Source organism: Perognathus longimembris, chromosome 14 (genome assembly GCF_023159225.1).
Source record: "Perognathus longimembris pacificus isolate PPM17 chromosome 14, ASM2315922v1, whole genome shotgun sequence".
NCBI lineage: Eukaryota > Metazoa > Chordata > Mammalia > Rodentia > Heteromyidae > Perognathus > Perognathus longimembris.
Window position 1 is genome coordinate 737311 of NC_063174.1, and position 22311 is coordinate 759621.

The 22311-nt window shown below is 49.0% G+C and overlaps 1 protein-coding gene across 5 annotated transcripts in view; it reads right to left on the reverse strand.

The window, feature by feature from the left end:
• Slc7a7 (solute carrier family 7 member 7) overlaps positions 1-14430 on the reverse strand; it is a 50361-nt gene extending 35931 nt beyond the window's left edge. The window contains exons 1-2 of one of the 5 annotated variants that reach the window (XM_048362746.1): positions 14307-14430; positions 6139-6682 (exon numbers count right to left, since the gene is read on the reverse strand). In XM_048362746.1, the coding sequence (XP_048218703.1) occupies positions 6139-6640 (502 nt within the window). In that variant the 5' untranslated portion in view covers positions 6641-6682; positions 14307-14430. Of the gene's footprint in view, positions 1-6138; positions 6683-7924; positions 8119-12350; positions 12489-14306 lie in introns of those variants that run through there. The other 4 variants (XM_048362745.1, XM_048362743.1, XM_048362744.1 and 1 more) reach the window with 4 other exon arrangements.
• Positions 14431-22311: the final 7881 nt, after the last annotated feature.

Sequence of the window (22311 nt, forward strand, 5' to 3'; positions counted from 1 at the left end):
CTGAGTCCAAGCCCCAGGACTGGCCAAAAAATAAATAAATAAATAACCTCCAAAGTACTAAGATCTCTAGGTGCCTCCCGTGGCATCTGGCTTCACTAATAGCTTCGAAAAGTCAGTGCCCCATGCACATTAGATCAACAGCCTCAAACAAAGCCTGGTGTACTTTTTCACTCTTTAAGAGTTGTCACGGGGCTGGGGATATGGCCTAGTGGCAAGAGAGCTTGCCTCGGATACACGAGGCCCTAGGTTCGATTCCCCAGCACCACATATACAGAAAACGGCCAGAAGCGGTGCTGTGGCTCAAGTGACAGAGTGCTAGCCTTGAGCGGGAAGAAGCCAGGGACAGTGCTCAGGCCCTGAGTCCAAGGCCCAGGACTGGCAAAAAAAAAAAAAAAAAGAGTTGTCACAGGGGCTGGGGATATGGCCTAGTGGCGAGAGAGTTTGCCTCGTATACATGAGGCCCTGGGTTCGATTCCCCAGCACCACATATACAGAAAATGGCCAGAAGTGGCGCTGTGGCTCAAGTGGCAGAGTGCTAGCCTTGAGCAAAAAGGAAGCCAGGGACAGTGCTCAGGCCCTGAGTCCAAGGCCCAGGACTGGCAAAAAAAAAAAAAAAAAAAAAGAGTTGTCACAAATGTATGCAAGTTATCTCAAATGTACACCCTAAGTCCACATGCTAAACCACTGGGGGAGCTCTTCAGATCAATTATAGCTGAGGCTGCCTTGCTTGTGCTCTTGCAAGGGTGTATACTGTATGTGTATGTACATGCAGCACTTAAGGGTTTCAGTACATTTTTATTCCAAAATTAGAAGCAGGAAACTAAAAGGGGATGACTAGTAGAGGTAGGCACAGCTGTCAGAGATGACACAAACCAACACCAGAAAAGAAGAAAACCTAAGGAGCTAAAGTCAGGCCAGCAGTCTGAGGCCACTGAGGAAGGAAACATTCCATGGCCTGGGAAGACCTCAGAGTCAGACAGGAATTGAAATGTACTGTGGCAACACTGAGTCACTAAAAGAAATGTCAAATAACAAGATAAGCAAACATGTCGTTTATGTCAAAGAGATGTCAGGCCAAGATGGTGAACATAACAGAATTCTGGTACTTAATGATGGAGCAGCCATTGTCAAAATACTACTTAAATGGAATGATCCTCCCCTCCACAAGACATGTATCTACATATCCACAAGTGAAGGGGCCTCAAAACTAGCAGATCCTAAAAGTAGTTCCAAACATGAGCCACCTAGGGGCTGGGAATGTGGCCTAGTGTTAGAGTGCTTGCCTAGCATACATGAAGCCCTGGGTTCATATCCTCAGCACCACATAAACAGGAGAAAAAAAAAAGCCAGAAGGGGCGCTGTGGCTCAAGTGGCAGAGTGCTAGCCTTGAGCAAAAAGAAGCCAGGGACAGTGCCCAGGCCCAGAGTCCAAGGCCCAGGACTGGAAAAAAAAAAAAAAAAAGAGCCACCGAGCAGCTCATCCACAAGTGATACAAGATTAGAAGTCACATGTAAGACCGCAAGAAAAACCCCAGGTTGCATCCCAAGCCAGTGCTTACCGCCCCTCCCTTGTTGTTACCACGCATGACAAAGATCCCACACAGAAATTAGTCTAAGCCATACTCAGGGACACAGAAAACACAGAAGAACTCAGAGAAGGCAGCCAGTTCTCTGCATAACAGCATACACAGGCCTTGGAGAAGTTGAGTACGGGGGCAATGGAGGCCTTGAAAGAGAAAATGACACAAGGTTGACTGAAAAGAGTAAACCCAGTGAGCAACTGATGCAAAATTCCTGCACACCCCACTGCAGCTGCTGCTGCTGCTCCTTATACTGGCTGAGAGTCTGCGCTTTTTCACAGCTGGGGGAGGAGAGGCATCTCTGAGGCCCTTCAGTCTCCTGGGCTGGAAAAAAAAAAAAAAAGGCACTTTTTTCCCCAAGAACAGAGACAACTGAGAGATGGAGAGTATGGAAAATCATCCTCTCAGCACCTCCATGATGGCTTTGCACCGATTTTATTTATGAGATGGAGAAAAGGTCAAAATATATTGAAATGATAGCTTTCAAAGCCTAGCCCATAGAAATTTTCATGCAAATTCCCTACAAGAAACTCACTTCAACAGCAAAAATGTACATAAACTGCAAGTTGAAAGATGGAAAAAGAGACATCAGGCAAATGGAAGCCAAAACTGAGCAGGAGAAGCTATATTTAGATAAGATAAAATGCATTCCAACTTAAAAACTGTTGATTGGGTACTGATGGCTCATGCCTATTATCCTAGCTACTCAGGAGGCTGAGATCTGAGAACCAAAGTTCAAAGCCATATCAGATGGACAACAAATCCAAGAAACTTATCTACAATTAACCACCCAAAGACAGAAGTGGAAGTGGAGGTGTGGCTCAAGTGGTAGAGCATCAGCCTTGAGCAAAGAAACTAGGAAAAATCGAGAGGCCCTTAGTTCAAGCACCAATACAAGCACAAACAAACAAAAGAAAATAAAGAAGAAAGGAAGAAAAGAAGGAAGGAAGGAAGGAAGGAAGGAAGGAAGGAAGGAAGGAAGGAAGGAAGGAAGGAAGGAAGGAAGGAAGGAAGGAAGAAAGGAAGGAAGGGAAGGGAAGGAAGGAAGGAAGGGAAGGAAGGCAGGCAAAACAGAAAGGGGGGAAAATGCCAGGTACAGTGGCACTTTATAGTGTCAACTACTCAAGAGGCTGAAGCAGAGAAATTACTTGAAGCGGCACTGTGTCTCAAATGGTAGAGTGAGCTGAAGAACTCAAGGGACAGTTCCCAGGCCCAGAGTTCAAGCCCTAACACGGAAGGAGAGAGAACAATATGTACTTTGGGGCTGGGAATATGGCCTAGTGGTAGAGTGCTTGCCTTACATGCATGAAGCCCTGGATTCAATTCCTCAGCACCACATATATAGAAAAAGCCAGGGGCTAGGAATATGGCCTAGTGGCAAGAGTGCTTTCCTCATATACATGAAGCCCTGGGTTCGATTCCTCAGCACCACATATATAGAAAAGGCCAGAAGTGGCACTGTAGCTCAAGTGGCAGAGTGCTAGCCTTGAGCAAAAAGAAGCCAGGGACAGTGCGCAGGCCCTGAGTCCAAGCCCCAGGACTGGCAAAAAAAAAAAAAGATTACTTGAGCCCAGGAATTGAATGCCAGCCTGGACAACATAGAAAATGGAATGAAAGCAGGGCATTGGTGGCTAACATCTGTAATCCCAGCTTCTTAGGAGATTGAGATCTGATGGTGTCTGTGTCCAAAGTCAGCTCTGATAGGAAAGTCCATGAGGTCCTTATCTTCAATTAGCCACCAAAAAGTTGGAAATGGAGCTGTGGCTCAAGAAATAAGACAACCAGCCTTGAGCAAAAAAGCTAAGGGACAGAGCACAGGCCCTGAGTTCAAACTCCAGGAGCAGCACCAAAAAAAAGTTAGAGGAATCAGTTCAACAAGAGGATGAAGGACAGACATGTAGTTGAGAACTTCAACACCTTTACCAATGGACTGATCTTCCGGACCAAAACAAAAGCAATGAAACAACAAAAAGTATCAGAGTTAAACTATACTCTACACCAAGCGAACCTAACATATAACATTTCATACAACAACTAGAGAATATTCTTCTCAACAGGATATGGAACACTCTCCAAGAATGACCATCTAATAGTCCAGAAAACAAGTATCAACACATTATTTAAAAAAAACAAAAAACCACCTTGTCTGGGCACCAATGGCTCACATCAGTAAATCCTACTCAGGAGGCTGAGATCTAAGGATGACAGTCTGTCAGAATTTTATCTCCAATTAACCACACACATACACACAAAAAGTCAGCTTCAGCTCAAGTAATAAAGTGCTAGACTTGAGCAAAACAGGTCAGACAGTGCCTGGGCCCTGAGTTTAAGCCCCAAATTGGAATAAAAATAGGTAGGTAGGTAGGTGGGTGGGTGGATGGATGGATGGATCTATCTTAACACGTGCCAGTGGCTCATGCCTGTAATCCTAGATAATCAAGAGGCTGAGATCTGCGGATTACAGTTCAAAGTCATCTTGGGCAAAAAAGTCTGTGAGACTCTTAACCATCAAAAAGCCAAAGTAGGGCTGGGAATATGGGTTAGTGGTAGAGTACTTCCCTGCAATGAATGAAGCCCTGTGTTTGATTCCTGACCACCACATAAACAGGAAAAGCCAGATGTGGCGCTGTGGCTCAAGTGATAGAGTGCTAACCTTGAGCACAAAGAAGCCAGGGACAGTGCTCAGGTCCTGAGTTCAAGCCCCAGGACTGGTTAAAAAAAAAAAAGCCAAAGTAGAGCTATGGCTCAAGTGGTAAAGCCCTAGCCTTGAACATTAAAAAAGACACAAGACACTGAGTTCAAGTCTTAGGACTAGCTCATACTTGTAATCCTACCTACTATAGAGGCTAAGACCTGAGAATCAAAGCTAGTCAAGCAAGAAAGTGCATGAGAATCTTATGTCCAATTAACCACCAGAAAGCTAATAGGCAGTGTCCAAGCCTTGAGTAAATAAATCAGTACACAGGACACATTACTTTAACAGAATAAACATCATATATTGCCATCATAACATAACATCACATTAATAGAATAAAGAACGAAATCCATAGCACCACCTCAATCAATGCAGAAAATGCACTCAATAAAAATCAATATTCCTGGTGGCTGGGAATGTGGCTTAGTGGTAGAGTGCTTGCCTAGCATGCAAGAAGCCCAGAGTTTGATTCCTCAGCACCACATACACAGGAAAAGCTGGAAGTGGTGCTGTGACTCAAGTGGTAGAGTGCTAGCCTTAAGCAAGAGAAGCTTGGGACAGTGCCCAGGCCCTGAGGTCAAGCCCCAGGACTGGCAAGAAAAAAAAATCAACATTCCTTCATGATAAAAAAAATCTTGGGGGGCTGGGAATATGGCCTAGTGGCAAGGGTGCTTGCCTCCTACACATGAAGCTCTCGGTTCGATTCCCCAGCACCACATATATGGAAAACGGCCAGAAGGGACGCTGTGGCTCAGGTGGTAGAGTGCTAGCCTTGAGCAGGAAGAAGCCAGGGACAGTGCTCAGGCCCTGAGTCCAAGCTCCAGGACTGGCAAAAAAAAATGTGTTATACTCAAACTAACACATTGACTCAAAACCCCTTTGCGGGGGGGAAGGGCATGCCTCAAGGTGACCTTTATCATTCTATGTCCTAAACCCCAGTTAAGACAAATTAACAACAACAACAAAAACCCTTTGCACAACTACTTAAAGATTAAGTAGAGAGACAGGAAGGGAGTGGGGGAGGGAGAGAAAGAGGGAAAGAGGGAAAGAGAGATAGATTTGTAAGTAGAACTACATAATCTCATTTTTAGAAAACAGAACAAAATGAAGTTCTCTTGATGGAGGAAAATAAGGAAGAACATACCAGCTGTTCATGATGCACTGTATGGGAAGCTGGAAGGAAGGTAAATTGCTTGCTTCTTGCCTTTTTGATTCTGGGAATGGAATCCAATAGTCTGCATGCAAATGCACTACTACTTAACCCTACTCTGAGCCATTTTAGTTTTTTGCTTTTTCTTTCTCCCCTCAGTAGTGCAGACTGAACTCAAGGCCTGAGGCTTGACATTCTACCACTTGACTCATGCCTTTTGCATTTATTTCATTTTTTTAGATAGAGTGCATCCTACCTATGCCTACAGAGTAGCTGGGATTACAGGCATGCAACACTGCTCTCAGCTTTCTTTCTTTTCTTTCTCTCTTTATTTATTTCTTTATTTTGGGCCAGTCCTTGAACTCAGGGCCTGAGTACTGCCCCTGAGCTTCTTTTAATCAAGGCTAGCACTCTACCACTTGAGCCACAGCACCACTTTCAGCTTTTTCTGCTTATGTTGTAGTGAGGAATCGAACCCAGGGCTTCGCGCATGCCAGGCAAGCACTCTACCTCTAAGCCACATCCCCAGCCCCAGCTTGACTTCTTTTTAACACTGTGATTCTGATTTTAACCCCGGGATACCATGGCACTAGGCTAGCATACACTAATTCTACAACAATGAGGCATGGTCAAAGCCTTCTTTACCCAATCCTGCCTACTTCCTGACTGAACTCGCATCCCCACCTCGGCCCCTTCCAGCCCAGCCCTACTTACAGATGCAGGCGGCAGCCAGCAAGCGGCCTGCAGCATAGGGGGCACCGCAACTGGGGAAGAGGGGCTGCACCATGTAGTTGGCAAAGGTGATGGCGATGACGGCCTGGCTGGTGGGCTCGATGATGAGCAGGGAGGTCCAGAGGCGGATGAAGGCAAGGAGTCCCCCGAAGGCTTCCAGGATGTAGGCATAGCTGGCCCCTGATTTCTTAATGGTAGTGCCCAGTTCCGCATAACAGAGGGCCCCAAAGACAGAAAAGAGGCCCCCGATAGCCCACACAACCAGAGAGAGGCCAAAGGAGGCACTGTACATGAGCACCCCTTTGGGGGAGACAAAGATGCCTGAGCCAATCATGTTCCCCACTATCAGGCACACGCCATTGAGCAGCGAGATCTCCTTCTTCAGCTTTACCTGGTCGGCCTCCGGCTTGGCCTCATCCTCACCCAGAGGAGAGGCCAGGGCCTCGTGCTGGGAGGCCGCTTCATACTTGGTGCTGTCAACCATGGTGGGAAAAGAAGGTCGTCACCAGCTTCCTGGCATGGCCCTCTAAGGAAGCAAGAAAGATGGTTTATAATCACAGAGCAGCCCCCACTCTGCCCTACGGGAGCCAGCACGGTTGCCCAACCCCCCACTTCAGAGACCTCTTCCTTTCCACCTCCAGATAACATCTTCCCAAGCAGCTCATCAAAACAACCCCAGTTTAACCTGAGCACTGTGGCTCAGACCCAGAATCCTAGCTACTCAGGAGGACTGGGGTTTGAACCCAGCCTGGGCAGGAAAATTCTAGTAACTAACCAACAAAAAGCTGGAAGTGGAGGTGTGGCTACAGTGATAAGAGTGCTGAGCCTGAGCGAAAAAGCTAAGGGACAGCACCAAAACCCCGAGTTTAAGCCATAATACTAGCACAAGATTTAAACAAAAAAAGCCCACACTTGAATCTTAAGGAAAGGTACTGATTCCCCAGGGACAGTATCCGCTGTCTGATGTATCCCACCTGATTCACCTCCAACTAGACCGCTCAATCCTAGCTCCACCTGAAAGGCAGCGGGGTGCTTGGCAGCTCCCAGGTATAATTATAGGGGGTTGAGCAGCAGTTTTCAGCCTCTCTCCCCACCAAAAAGAAAAAGGCTCAACATCTTAAGTCTCAAATTTCACTTGTGCTAAGATGTAATATGAAGACCCAACCTCGCAAGCAGCTAGTCTGCGACAGCTCCTCTGAGTGCTGTCTTTCCACCCCCAATGACTCAAGCTTTGACAAACCTTAAAGGCTTTTAGGAAGCTCCTGCTAGAATCCCAGCCATCTCCCTACTCAGCAAGCATCCATTAACGGCAGCTGGCATTTTCAACCCTGGCAAGCCCAAGCAGCCCCATCCCCTTCTGGAAGACACAGGCGCTTGTTTTTTGTTGCTTTTCTTTTCCCAGATACCCAGGCCAGTAGCTAGGGTTCCAGACCTCACACCAGCCCAGACCCCAGCATGAGAAAGAGAAAGAGAGCCGACATAAGCAGTGGCACCCAGACAGGCCTGGAGGCAGCTGGTGATTCCTTTCAATCCCAGCGATGATGCTGGAGAGAAAGCACCCAAAACCAAGGAAGGGAAACAGCTGAAAGCCAGGCTGAGCAGGAGAGAGCTGAGGAAAAGCTAGTCGGGCAAGTGGAGAGATCCCAGAGCGGAAACAGCGGAGGTGCCGTGAACCCAGCAGAACAGCAGTGACACGGCAAACACTGCAGAAGAGCAGAGAGAGGCTAGCGAGGGAGCTCGGGGCAAGGAGACAGGGTGGGACCCACACTCACGCCCTGGCCCTGGATCTGAGCAGGTTTCTACTGCAGGGGTCAACAGCAGGCAGAGAGATGAGGCCTCCCAGAACAGTAGCCAAACTTCCTCCTCACTGCCGCGGGAAAAGGGGAAGGCCGGACAAGAGCCTACAGATTTAAGTCAAGAAGGGTGGAGAGCTGGAGCAGACAAAGGAAGGGGTGAGGGAAAGGGAGAGGAGGGTTAAGTAACCGTCTGGGTCCAAAGTTCACGGCCCTCACATCTGCGAAGGGGGCAGCACTTGGCTCAGCACTTTCTGTGATAAGAAGGCACTCTTAGGAATCTCCTTTGTCAGCTCAGCTCCTGGACCCAGGGCCAGCAAGGCGAGGAGCAGGGTGGCCACCTCTGCGGCAGTTGGGGAAGTGCTGCCCAACCAAGTTAGCTAGGGACAGGGCGGCGGCACCAAGCCTTCTCCGTGTCCTCCATGTCCCCACCCTAGCCTCGATTCTCTCACATTCTAAACAATTAAGAAAGGCAGGAAGATTGCAGAATATGACCCAAAGGATATTCACATGCTGAGAGTAGAGGAAGTATAACTGCAGTTCTTACACCCCATGATTGGGTGTTCTGAAACTAGAACTGGGTACACTTCCTCATGCAGAGAGAGGAGATGGGCGGCTGTCGGTAAACTTGTGCTGTCACCCCAAATCCTTTTTTCTCTTGCCAGTCCTGGGGCTTGAACTCAGGGCCTGGGCACTGTCTCTGAGCTTCTTGTGCTCAAGGCTAGTAGTGCTTTACCACATGAGTCACAGTGCCACTTCCAGCCTTTTCTGTTTATGTGGTAGTAGGGAATGGAACCCAGGGCTTCATGCATGCTAGGCAAGCACTTTACCACTAAGCCACATTTCCAGCCCAGTCACCCCAAATTCTAAGCCTCAAGCTTCTTCAAAGGAAACAAGATTAAGAAATGAAATGAACTAGCCATCAGTGGCTCACACCTATAGCTAGTCAGGAGGCTAAAATCTAAGGATCCCAGGTCAAAGCCAGCCCAGGCAGAAAAAGATATGAGACTCTTAGCTCCGATTAATCAGCGAAAAAGCCAGAAATGGAGCTGTGGCTTAAGTGGTAGAGCACTAGCCTTCTCAGGGACAGAGCCCAGGCCTTGAGTTTAATCCCCAGGACTTGTGTATACACACACACACACACACACACACGTATACACGTGTATACACATACATATAAATACACGTATCTAGGAAGCAGAGCTGTGGCTTAAAATAGTAGAGTGCTAGCTTTGAGCAGAAAGGCGCAGGGTCAGTGCCTAGGCCCTGAGTTCAAGCCCTAATGACCAACAAAAATACAATAAAATAAATACAGATATCTATATATATACAGAAAGAGAGAGACTATAGAGAGAAAGGGCCAGGGATGTGGCTTGTTAGTAGAGTGCTTGCCTGGAATTTGTTTTTTTAGCATGGAAATAAGATTTCACTCAGCTAGCCTAGACAGACAGGCTCAGAACATACAGAGGGGATTTACCACTTTTTGGAAATTACAGTTCATTCTATCTTTATAGTCTACTTTAAATCTGGTTGTTTTGTTGGTTTTACTTTTTTCCAGTACACTGTATTCATCCTGAAATCCTGTCTGTCCTTTCATAGATCACCGCCTAACCCTCATTGGTTGTGCTACAAGAGAATAAAGATCTAAATTCTCTAGGGAAGATGGTTCTCTTCTAATTCTTAAATTTATTATTTAAAATTCTTAAATGTATTATTTAAAATGGGCAGTGAGGTCAGGGAAGGGTGAGGGAAAAGGAAAAATAAATCAGAAAGAGACCCTAGCCTGGAGTTAGCTTTACTGGTAACCATGCTTCTCCTAAGACAGCCACATATACATCTCAAATCCATCCAGAAGTCACTGTTGTCTCCTCCTAGCACCCCACAAAATGCTGGTGACGCATTGGCCCACCAGACACAGTGCAGAGCATTTAAGCACATTATCTCATGGAACCCGCCCAGCAAGCCAGCCCCAGAAGGCAGAAACTAAGTACCTGCAGGGTGCCACCTGGAGGGAGAGTCCCACAGCTAAGACCCAAAGCTCATATAACTATTTAATCTCCCCATCTGCTCCCAGCCCTTACTAAGTCTAGTCTCTAGGCCTAGCGCCCTTACTAGGTCTAGTCTCTAGGCCTACCTGCTGGCTGGTAAGCTCTTCCTAGGGGTCCCTAATGAGTTGCCTGAGGGAAGATGTGATTAGGTTTAAAAAAAGAATACTCTGAAATCCTTCAGTTAAAGTTTGTTCTTTGCCTTCCAGGCTGCTCTTCCTCTTCTCCTCCTAGGCCAGCAAGAGAAGGGATTCCAGGTCAGCCTGGCAGGCTGTGATGGCTAGTGTGCCCACTTAGAAAGCAAACAAAAGCTCAAACACACATAACACACATCATCACACCTGCCCTTCTAAGACCAAGTCCACCGGCACTGGGGATGTATATCCAAATGCGACACCGAGAACAAGACAGGTGCTGGTACTCATACCTGTAATTCTAGCCACTCAGGAGGCTGAGATCTGAGGACTGCAGTTCAAAGCCAGCTCCAGGCAGAAAAGTCCATGAGACTCTTATCTCCAACTAACCAGCAAAAAGCCAGAAGTAGAACTGTGGCTCAAGTGGTAGAGAGCCAGCCTTGAGTGAAAAGGCTAAGGGAGTGCATTCTGCCTGCCTCTGAGTTCAAGCTTCTGTACCAACACCAAAAAGAAAAAAGGGAAGAGAGGGAGGGAGGGAAAGAAGAAAAAGTAGGGAAGCAGAGGGGGGAAGAGAAGGAACAAAAGAAAGTCAAAGGAATGGAAATGATAAAGGAGTCTAGGAAAGAAGCATGCAAGGCCAAACACCTGACTTGGTATTAAAAGAAAAGATCTCTGTAGCTGGATGCCAGTACACATCTATACTCCTAACTACTCAGAAGGCTGAGATATGAGGATCAAGGCTAGCTATCAGTCTATGCAGGAAAGTCTTTGAGACTCTTATCTCCAATTACCCAGCAAAAAGCTAGATGTGAAGCTAGATGGTAACATTGAGGGGAGAAAAAAAAACCTCTTGGGGCTGGGAATGTGGCTTAGTGGTAGAGTGCTTGCCTAGCATGCATGAAGCCCTGGGTTCCATTTTTCCATACCACATAAATGGAAAAAGCCAGAAGTGGCGCTTGGCTCAAGTGATAGAGTGTTACTTGAGCACAAGAAGTTCAGGGAGAGCCAAGCATCAGTGGCTCAGGCCTATAATCCTAGCTACTCAGGAGGTTGAGATCTGAGGATGGTAGTTCAAAGCCAGCCCAAGCAGGAAAGTCTGTAAGACTCTTATCTCCAATTAACCACCAGAAAACTGGAAGTGGCACTGTGGCTCAAGTGGTAGTGGGCTAGCCTTGAGCTGAAGAGCTCAGGGACAGCACCCAGGCCCAGAGTTCAAGCCCCATGACTGACAAAAAGAAGGAGATGGGTGGGGGGGAGTGAGGAAGGAAGGAAGGAGAAGGAGAAGAGTGGACTGGCAATAAATAATATAAATAAATATAGCTAGATATGCCCGGAAGTGCTGGGAGGCCAGCAGGTAATCGAGAGTCTCCCACCACTCTTTCTCAACCACTGCCTAGCACCACGGGCAAGAAGGAACCAACTTTGGGAGCTTACATTTCTCCTTGAGACCCTGGGTCAGTCATTCAGGTGCCCCACCCCGGAAATAAGCAGCATCCCCCCCCCCCCCCCGCCACCACCGGCCCTCCTGAAGATTTGGCTGGCCATCCAAGATTTTACAGAGGTCTCATGAGGACCTCCTCCGGCCCTCATCTCTTCCCATACACCATCATCTTCCCATGGTTATCAGAGATTTCAGACCAACGCTCATCAACACCCTGTAGAAGAAGCTTCCGATCGGGGGATTCAGGGAAGCAAGCAGCATAACGTGCCTGGCAGAGCAGCCAGTGGAAGCCCTCGCGCCCTGACCCCACCCTCCAATGACAACTCCAAACTACAAGTCTTCCTGAGCCAGCTCACAGATCTGGTTCTTGACTGAGAGCTGCACTGTGAGAACACACTTTCTCCTCCAAGCCCCCATGGCTTTGCCTTCCTGACCGACGGGGGTAGCCGCCCTAACAACAGAAACAAAGCAGACACGCCGGTATGGCAGGCTGTCCCATCCCTCCAAGCCTGGTAGTCGCTCAACCTCTCCCTCTACAGTTCTCCTTTGCTTTTTCCTCTTTGGTTAAAACCATCCCCTTAAAAAAAAAAAGTGAAATATGAGCACTGTTCACTTTTACAGCTGAGGCTCCCATTAATAAAGAACCGAGGTCTTAACAGGAGGTTCTGCCTAAAAAAGGCTCTTGAGACCCTCTTTCAGCCAACTGATTTTTAGGGACCCACTCCATCTTCCTCCTAGGCTTTCCCCTCTCACCCACTGTCCCTCCTCTCCCACCTCTTACCTGTCCTGAGACTTGGGGCGAGTGCAGGGAGAAAGCTGCGTGCACGCTGGGGGCAGCTACTTAGGGGAGCAGGGGTATAAGGCTCAGGCTGGCAGCGGCGGTTGACGCTGAGGAGCCGAAAAGGCAGAGGGTGCCGGGGACTGAAGTGGAAAACAGGAAAACACATGTGTGACTCTGGCCGGCCGCGGGGAGGGGCCAGGGGACGGGCTGGAGCCGCGACTGCACAGACAGACCCAGAAGACCCGGCCACTGGCTAGCCCCAGGCATCTTCTGGACTCTTTTAAGTCTAAGGTCCGCCTCCCACTATCAGTCCCTAATCTTTCTTATTCCTCTGAGTTAACGGAGCACTTCAGCTTTGCCGGCAATTTACAGTGCTTCCCTGAGCCCTCTTACAACACTCTGCCGGCCTTTCCATTGTCTCACCCGACACACAGACTATGCTTAATCCAGTATCTGATCCCATGCTCCCATGGTTGGTTAGCATTAAAACACTTCTGTTCCATCTCAACTTTCCTTGTCATTTCAGCCCCTGAAGCAAGCCAAGGAACACCATGCATACAAGGAAAGAAAGCACAGCCATTCTGTGCCCCAACATCAAGCATGCCCACACACATCTCAGAGCTAAAATTGGTTCAGGTCAACGTGAACACGTGAGTCTGAGTTGCCAGGAAAAAACCAACTAGGCCCTTGGCACTCTGGGCAGATTCATAAGTTGGCACCCCTTCAAACAATGATTCTTTTAAATATCTTTATGTTCACTTAGCAGAGCTGAGGAAATACCAGTCTTCTTGGAATACAACTGGGTAGACCTCTTTTAGTACTCAGAATTAAACAATTGATTATTACATAAATTTATCACATGCAATTTTCTGAGGCATATTTTTGTTTGGGGTTGATTTTGTACTGGGCTTAACTCAGGTCTTGGGCACAGTACCTTAGCTTTTTTGCTCAAGCATAGTGCTCTTATCACTTGAGCCACAGCTCTGCTTCTGGCTTTTTTTGTTGTTGTTGTTGTTTTGTTCTTGTCCTGGGCTTGAGCACTGTCCTGGCTTCCTTGCTTTTTTGCCAGTCCTGGGGCTTAGGACTCAAGGTCTGAGCACTGTCCCTGGCTTCTTTTTGCTCAAGGCTAGCACTCAACCACTTGAGCCATGGCACCACCTCCGGCTTTTTCTGTTTATGTGGTGCTGAGGAATCAAACCCAGGGTTTCAAGCATGCAAAGCAAGCACTCTACCACTAAGCCACATTCCCAGCCCACCCCCACCCCTGCTTCCTTTTGCTCAAAACTAGCACTCTACCACTTGAACCACAGCTCCACTTCAGCCTTTTCTGTTTATGTGGTGGGATTCATGCACGGTAGGCAAGCACGCTACCACTAAGCCACATTACCAGCCCCTGGCTTTTTGTTGTTGTTGTTGTTAATTGGAGATAATAGTCTCAAATACTTTCTCACCCTGGGTGGCTTCAAACATCCACCCTCAAATCTCAAGTCCCTTTAACAGCTAGGCGTAAGCCTGAAGCACCTAGCTCCTCAGTAGTCTAATTAAGCTATGGAAAATGTAGACAATAGCAGACATCTACATAGGGGCCCTACATAGTACTTCCTTAGATGTTCAGAATTCAGCCTTTAGGCAATTGTCCACTTGCTTGTCTTCAGGCTACACGCAGCACTAGTAGCTGGGAGCAAATGACTCCCAAGGCAGGGGGGACCGATAAGGAGTAGTGCAATGCGTGGAAGCCAAGTTACATTTCACTCAACAGAGCTCACTGTCACCAAATATCTGAATTATCCCAAGGACAACTGCCCAGCTGCCCAGCCCCTTAGCCTAATTCTGGAGTTGTAAGTAAAGGAAGTCCTAAGTGGAGCACAGCCCTGCTTCCCTGGCTGCGCTCTGGTCACGGCCTCCCTGCAGGAGCTGCACAGCAGGCCTACTCCCACACCAGAGCCTTCTCAGTACCTGTTTGCCTGCTCTCCCTGCTGCCGCTGCCTGGAACATTCTTCCCTCTGACATTTTTCATTCCTGATGTTATTTGTCCGCAATGGCCTGTGCTCTAGAAGACAAGCATCCCACGAGCTTTGGTCACCAGGGCATCCTCCAGCAGAGGGCTCATCTAAACGGTCCACAAACGCCTGTAAGTGAACGAGAGGGCGGTGGAATCGCTCTAGGGGGAGAGCGAATCCGTGCAAGGCTCCGGGTTCAACTCATCACTACCACCAAAAGAAGCGTTTCCTGGATGAGAGGAATGGCCTAGGGAAATGAATGAACCCTGTCTTCCTCCCTAAGGACCCCCCACCGGGTTGTGCTCCCCAATGACTCCTTGAATTTGCCACCTGGTGTGGCTTCTCCTCCGAGCCAGGAGGATTTCCAGGTACCCGTTTTCACGATGCTGCCCTGAGTTTACAGTGGGAGACCTAAACTGGCTTGAAATCGGCTTCTGTTTCGCTTTTGAAAAGAGAACAACGAGGCCTTCATCCAGGGCTCCTTCCCTCGAATGCGGGAAGCTCCTGGCGGCTCGGTGCCAGTCTGGGTGCGGTGGGCGTGGCGGCGGCCCGGCCAGGTGCCGGCGGGTGACCGCCAGGGAGGAGGCCGGCCGGAGCCGCGCTTCCCGGAGCCGCGCTTCCCGGCGCGGGGCCGGGCCTGTGCGCCCGCGCGGGGCTCGGGGACTCGGGGACCTCACACCGCGTGCGCCCCCGCGCCGGCCGGCCCGCCGCGCTCACCTTTGCCCCCTTCTCTCCCACGCTCGCTCGCTCGCTCTCTGCCCCCCTCAGTCTCCCTGCAGTTCCCTTTCTCCCCCCCACCCCAGTCCTGCGTCCACCGACCCAGCCACCGCCGCCCTCAGCGCCCCTCGTCAGCGGGGCGCCGGGTCAGGCCCTGTCCGGGGCCCGGGGGGGGGGCAGCAGCCCGTCCCGTCCGAGGTGCCTGCCGCCCCCCGCACCCCGCCGGCAGCTCCGGCCCTTCCTCGGCTCTGGGGGGCGCTAGAAGGGGGGCTCGAGGTGCATACAGACGAGGGGAGCAGGGGTCTGCGCCCGACCCGGGACCCCGGGAGGTCCTCCGCCCGGGACCGCTCAGCTTCCTCGTCCCGCCCGCCCAATCCGGCTCAGCCGCGCGCCGCCCCACGCCCCGGCAGCCCGGCCTGCAGCCCGGGACGCGCGTCCGGACGCCGACGGGACCCGGGACCGGGAAAGCCCCGGCGGCGGCCGCGGGGGAGGGGGCGGCGCCTGCCCGGAGCCCGCGCGGCCACCCGGTTCCCGCGCCCCGCCCCCCGGGGCAGCGGTTGCATCAGCTCCGAGGCTCCCGGGCCAGCCGAGGCCTCTGCGGGGAGGGGAGCCGGCCGCGCCCGCGCCGCCAGGAGGCAGCGCGCAACCAAAGATGCTCAGTGCGGGCCCCACTGGAGGCTGAGGCCCCGCCCCCGGGACGCCCCGCCCCCGGGACGCCCCGCCCCCGGAACGCCCCCGGCCCCCCCAGGACGCCCCGCCCCCCAGGGCGTCCCGACCCCCAGACGCTCCGCCCCCAGGATGCCCCGACCCCTCGGGCGCCCCACCCCCCAGGACGCCCCGCCCCCCCAGGACGCTCCGTCCCCTCAGGACGCCCCGCCCCCAGGACGTCCCAACCCCCCAGGACGCTCCGCCCCCGCCAAGGACGCCCCGCCCCCAGGACGCCCCGCCCCCCGCCAAGGACGCCCCGCCCCCCAGGACGCCCCGCCGAGGGAACAGCCTTTGCTTGGGGGTACCCAGCAAGAAAGAATGGGAGTGGCTGGGCCGGCTGGGGACCTGGGGCTAGCGATCCAAGCAAAAATAGTGCTATCACCAAAAACAAAACACCCTAGCAGGGCACTGGTGGCTCACACCTGTAATCCCAGGTACTCAGGAGGTTGAGATCCAAAGGAGCAGGTTCCAAGCCAGTTCTAGCAGAAAAGATTGCTAGATTCTATCTCCAAATCGCAAAATCATAAGCAAAAGGCAAAGCTGGCAGCATGGTTCCAAGGGTACAGAACCAGCCTAATCAACTGGAGAGGCCCTTGAGTTCAAATCCCTACCCTGACAAAAATAAAGGGGTGGGGAGGGAGGGAGGGACCGGAGAGAAAGTGAAGTGGTAGAACACTAGCTTTAAGCAAAAACGTTCAGAGACAGTGGCCAGGCCCTGAGTTCAATGAATACAAAATAAAATGTACTTGGAGGGTGGGGGAATGTAGCTCAGTAAGGGCATTAGTGTACCTGAAGTCCTGGTGTTCCATCCCTGTCATGTTGGGAGAGTGAGCTTAAATTTACAGCCAAAATGTGCCTTGTAAATACCATTTTTGCACAATCCACCTTTGGCTTTGTGTGTGCGTGTGCGTGTGTTTGTGTGTACAGAGTTTGAACTCAGGATCTGTGGTCTCACTCATTTTTGCTCACGGATGGCATTCTACCACCTAAACCATGCTTCCAGCCAAACTCTTTTCTCCTTAACTGGAGATGGAGTCTCAAGGCATTTTCTGCCCACGTTGGCAGAAGTAGGATTCTCCAGATCTCCATCTACTGTGTAACTAGGATTATAGGCCCGGTATTTGGCTACCTTTGGCACATTTTTTTCATTTGTTTTTTGGGTTTTTTTTTTCAAATTGCTATTATAAATCTTTGGCTTTTTTTTTTCTTTTTGGCCAGTCCTGAGGCTTGAACTCAGCGCCTGAGCACTGTCCCTGGCTTGCTTTTGCTCAAGGCTAGCACTCTACTACTTGAGCCACAGTGCCACTTCCAGATTTTTCTGTATATGTGTTACTGAGGAATCAAACCCAGGGCTTCATGCATGCTAGGCAAGCACTCTACTGCTAAGCCACATTCCCAGCTCCAGAGCTTTGGCATTTTTTAAAGCTAACACTGAAGCCTAGAAAGATCCACCTGCCTTGAAGACAAATCAGGTGGAAAGTCACAAAGGCTCAAGGCTCTCCAAGCAAGGAGGAGAAAGAGTGTAACCAAGTCATTTAACAAAACTTGAGCCAGTAATAGTTTAACAGGAACTTGACAGCTCTTAAAAAGAAGAAGAGGGCTGGGAAGATGGCCTAGTGGCAAGAGTGCTTGCCTCATATACATGAAGCCCTAGGTTCAATTCCTCAGCACCACATATATAGAAAACAGCCAGAAGTGGTGCTGTGGCTCAAGTGTTAGAGTGCTAGCTTTGAGCAAAAAAGAAGCCAAGGACAGTGCTCAGGCCCTAAGTTCAAGGCCCAGGACTGGCAAAAAAAAAAGAAGAAGAAGAAGAATATATTACAATAAAATGTTACATAATAAGAAAATATTATGCAAAGCAAGACAGATGCTGATGGCTCACATCTGTAATTCTAGCTACTCAGGAGGCTGCAATCTAAGGAACATGGTTCAAACCTAACTCAGGCAGGAAAGTCTATGACATTCTTTTCTTCAATTAAACACCAAAAAGCTAGAAGAGGAGGTGTGGCTCGAGTAGAGTGCCAGCTTTGAGCAAAAAGTGAAGGGATGGTGCCCAGACCCCGAGTTCAAGCCTCAGTACTGGTGCACGCACACACACAGCACCTAATTCCACAGAGCAATGTACTTGATGTACTTGGACAAAATTAACTCTGTACAGACTACACAGAGACAGAGAGACTTGGAGATAATATGTTACACAAAAACATGAGTGGATAACAAAATACTAAAGCCAAATATGGAACATGATATACTTAAAAGGCAAAACAGTTTTAAAAGAGAATGAAGGAACGGAAGACTCTGTAGGAAATGAAATGTACTCATTACCTGACTCATGTAATTGTAATCTCTTTGTACATCACCTCTATAATAACAATAGTTTTTCTTTCTTTTGGCCAATCCTGCGGCGTGAACTCAGAGCTTGCACACTGTCCCTGAGCTTCTTTTGCTCAAGGCTAGCACTTTTCCACTTGAGCCACAGCACCACTTCCAGCCTTTTCTGTTCATGTTGTATTGAGGAATGGAACTCAGGACTTCATGCATGCCAGGCAAGCACTCTACCACTAAGCCACATTCCCAGCCCCAGAGTAAATTTTAAAAAGAAACGTTTAAAATGAGAAAGAACTCCCGTAATCCTAGCTACTCAGGAGGCTGAGATCTGAGGATCCCAGTTCAAAGCCAACCCAGGCAGGAAAGTCTGTGAGACTCTTCTTTCCACTAAAACTACCAAAAGAGCTGGAAGTGGAGCTGAGGCTCAAATGCTAAAAGCACTAGCCTTAAGCAAAAGAAGCTCAGGGACAGCTCCCAGGCCCAGAGTTCAATTCCCAGGACTGGCACAATAAAACAAAAACAACAACATCCTGTGTGGGATAACAAAGCTGCTTTCCTGTGTTTTGTGAGGCTGAAGTCATTGTCCCGTGCAGTCCCAGTGCCAGATCCCTCCCTCAGCAGTGCCCTAAGTGGTGATGATGTTAGCTGTCAGTGTTGTGTTCTCGTCCTCTTTCTCAAAGACTTAACCCATATTTCCTGCTATTACAGCCCATGTATTGGCCCTGTGACCCCATACTAACCACGTCAAAGGATGAACTTGTCTTCCTTACAAGGATTCTTCCCTTCCCAGATTTCCCAGTTCTAATCAAACTTCCCACCCTGCTCCCAAAGTCCCCCCACTTTGGTTCCTTGACTCCCACAGCTGAGTCATTGCCCATGTCCATTTTGCATGTAGCATTCCTGTTGTTCACATTACCACCTAAATTCAAGTGCATTCATTTTCTATGATTCTGCAAACTGATTGTGTACTCCTCGTGTGTGAGTTACTTAGAATGCTGGTTCTATTCCTTTGTATAGGTAGAGTGAGCCTGTCTCTTTCCAACCAATTCCTGAACATTGACTGTTAGGCTAGTCTTCAAGCCTAAGAATACCCATACTGGGGCTTGAGCTAAGGTCCTAGGTGCTGTACCTCAGACTTTTTGTTCAAGACTAATACTCTACCACTTGAGCCACAACTCCACTTCCCAGTTTTTGGTGGCTAATTGGAGATAAAAGCTTCACAATCTTCAGATCTTGGCCTCCTGAATAGTTAAGGTTATAGGTTTGAGCCACTAGTATCTAGTTTATCTTCAAGCCATTAGCTACTTCTTGATATCCCAACTATAAATTCTGGGATACTGCTATCTCAGGTCTAGACAAAGGCTCAGGAAGCCAAACTTGGGAACCGTGTCACTTAGTCTAATTGTCAAACAGTAAATCTATGGTCACTCTGTATATGTGTGTGTGAGTAGGAGACAGACAGACAGAGAGAATGTGTTTTCACTGAAGATTAAACCTAGGGCCTCACACATTCTAAGCACATACTCTACCAACAGCCTCATTTGGGCTCAATTTTCTGATCCCTGAAAGCTACCAAAAAAAAAACAAAAACAAAAAAAGTCTATATAGGCACCAATGGCTGTAATCCTAGCTGCTCAAGAGACTGAAATATGGAGTACTGAGGCTCAAAACTAGCTTAGGCAGAAAAGCCCTCAGGACTCCCTTTCCAAATGACAGGATGGAGATGAAGCACAAGTGGCGGAGCACTAGATAGGAGCAAAACACTGAGCAAGAGTGAGAGGTCCTAAGTTCAAACCCTGGCATCACAAACACACAAAAATGTGTGCAAGGATTGCTTCCAGGACACTTCTATCTACTTTACAGGTTTCTTATGATAATCATATTCAGTCATTTATGTAGATGTGTTTTGAAGAGTGACTATAAAGGCTAGAAATGTGGCCTAGTGATAGAGTGTTTGCCTAGCATGCATGAAGCCAAAGTGGCGCTGTGGCCCAAGCGGTAGAATGCTAGCCTTGAGCAAAAGAAGCTCAGGGACAGTGCCCAGGCTTTGAGATCAAAGCCCCAGGGCTATGAAAGGAAGGAAGGAAGGAAGGAAGGAAGGAAGGAAGGAAGGAAGGAAGGAGGGAAGGAAGAAAGGAAGGAAGGAAAGAAAGAAAGAAAGAAAGAAAGAAAGAAAGAAAGAAAGAAAGAAAGAAAGAAAGAAAGATAGATGCTGGGGATATGGCCTAGTGGCAAAAGTGCTCGCCTCGTATACATGAAGCCCTGGGTTCGACTCCCCAGCACCACATATACAGAAAACGGCCAGAAATGGCGCTGTGGCTCAAGTGGCAGAGTGCTAGCCTTGAGCAAAAGGAAGCCAGGGACAGTGCTCAGCCCCTGAGCCCAAGCCCCAGGACTGGCAAAAAAAAAAAAAAAAGAAAGAAAGAAAGAAAGAAAAGCTGACTCATCCCTGTAATCCTAGCTACTCAGGAGGCTAAGATCTAAGATCTGAGGATCCTGGTTCAAAGCCAGCCTGGGCAGGAAAGTCCATGAGACTCTTATCTCCAATTAACCACCAGAAAACTGGAAGTGGCACTGTGGCTCAAAGTGGTAGAGCACTAGCCTTGAGCTGAAGAGCTCAGGGACAGCACCTAGGCCCAGAGTTCAAGCCCCATGAAAAGAAGGAAGGGAGGAAGGGAAGAAGGGAGGGAGGGAGGGAAGGAAGAAGCCTATAATCACTCAACAGGGCAAAGCAGGGCTGGGAATGTGGCCTAGTGGTAGAGTACTTGCCTCATATACATGAAGTCCTGGGTTCAATTCCTCAGCACCACATATATAGAAAAAGCCAGCAGTGGTGCTGTGGCTCAAGTGGTAGAGTGCTAGCCTTGAGCAAAAAGATGCCAGGGACAGTGCTCAGACCCTGAGTTCAAGGACCAGGACTGGCAAAAAAAAAAAAAAAAAGGAAAGAAGCCAAAGCAGTAAGATCTCAAATTTGAGTTCAGTCTAATCTATATAGCCCAACCCATAGCCATAGATTGGGGGGAGGGAGAGGGAGGGCAGGAGTCAGGTGTTGGTGGCTCACCCCTGAAATCCTAGCAACTCAAAAGGCTGAGATCTGAGGATCTGGTTCAAAGCCAACCTGGACAGAGTCCAGGAGGCTTTTTATTTTATTTATTTATTTATTTTTTTGCCAGTCCTGGGGCCTAGACTAAGGACCTGAGCACTGTCCCTGGCTTCGTTGTTGCTGTTGTTCAAGGTAACCTCTTGGGCCATAGCACCACATCAGGCTTATTTTGTTTATATGGTGTTGAGGAATCCTTCATGCATGCTAGGCAAGCACTCTACCACTAAGCCACATTCCTAGCCCCTCCATGAGACTCTTCTCTATCTCCAATTAAGCACCAAAAAGCCAGAAGTGGAGCCTTGGCTCAAGTAGAGTGCTAGCTTTGAGCAAAAAAGTTCAGAGACAGCACCCAGGCCCTGTGGTTCAAGCCCTAGGATGGCACACTGGCACACACACACACACACACACACACACACACAGAAAGAACTGGATACTGGTGACTCACACTTATAATCCTAACTTCATCAGAGGCTGAGATCTGAGGATCACAGTTTGAAGCCAGCCTGGGCAAACAATTCTAATCTTTTCTTTTTTTTTGCCCGTCCTGGGCCCTGGACTCAGGGCCTGAGCACTGTCCCTGGCTTCTTTCTGCTCAAGGCTACCACTCTGCCACTTGAGCTACAGCGCCACTTCTGGCCATTTTCTATATATGTGGTGCTGGGGAATCGAACCCAGGGCCTCATGTATACAAGGCAAGCACTCTTGCCACTAGGCCATATTCCCAGCCCAATAACTTTGTGTATTTATTTATTTATTTATTTTTGCCAGTCCTGGGCTTGGACTCAGGTCCTGAGCACTGTCCCTGGCTTCTTTTTGCTCAAGGCTAGCACTCTGCCACTTGAGCCACAGCATCACTTCTGGCCATTTTCTATATATGTGGTGCTGAGGAATCGAACCTAGGGTTTCATGTATATGAAACAAGCACTCTTGCCACTAGGCCATATTCCTAGCCCAATAATTCTAATCTTATTTCCAACAAAAAGCTGGAAGTCTAGTGCCAGCTTTGAGTGAAAAAGTTAAATGAGAGTACAAGGTCCTGAGTTCAAGCCCCAGTACTGGAGAAGAAAGGAGAGAGAGAGAGAGAGAGAAGAAAGAGAGAGGAAAG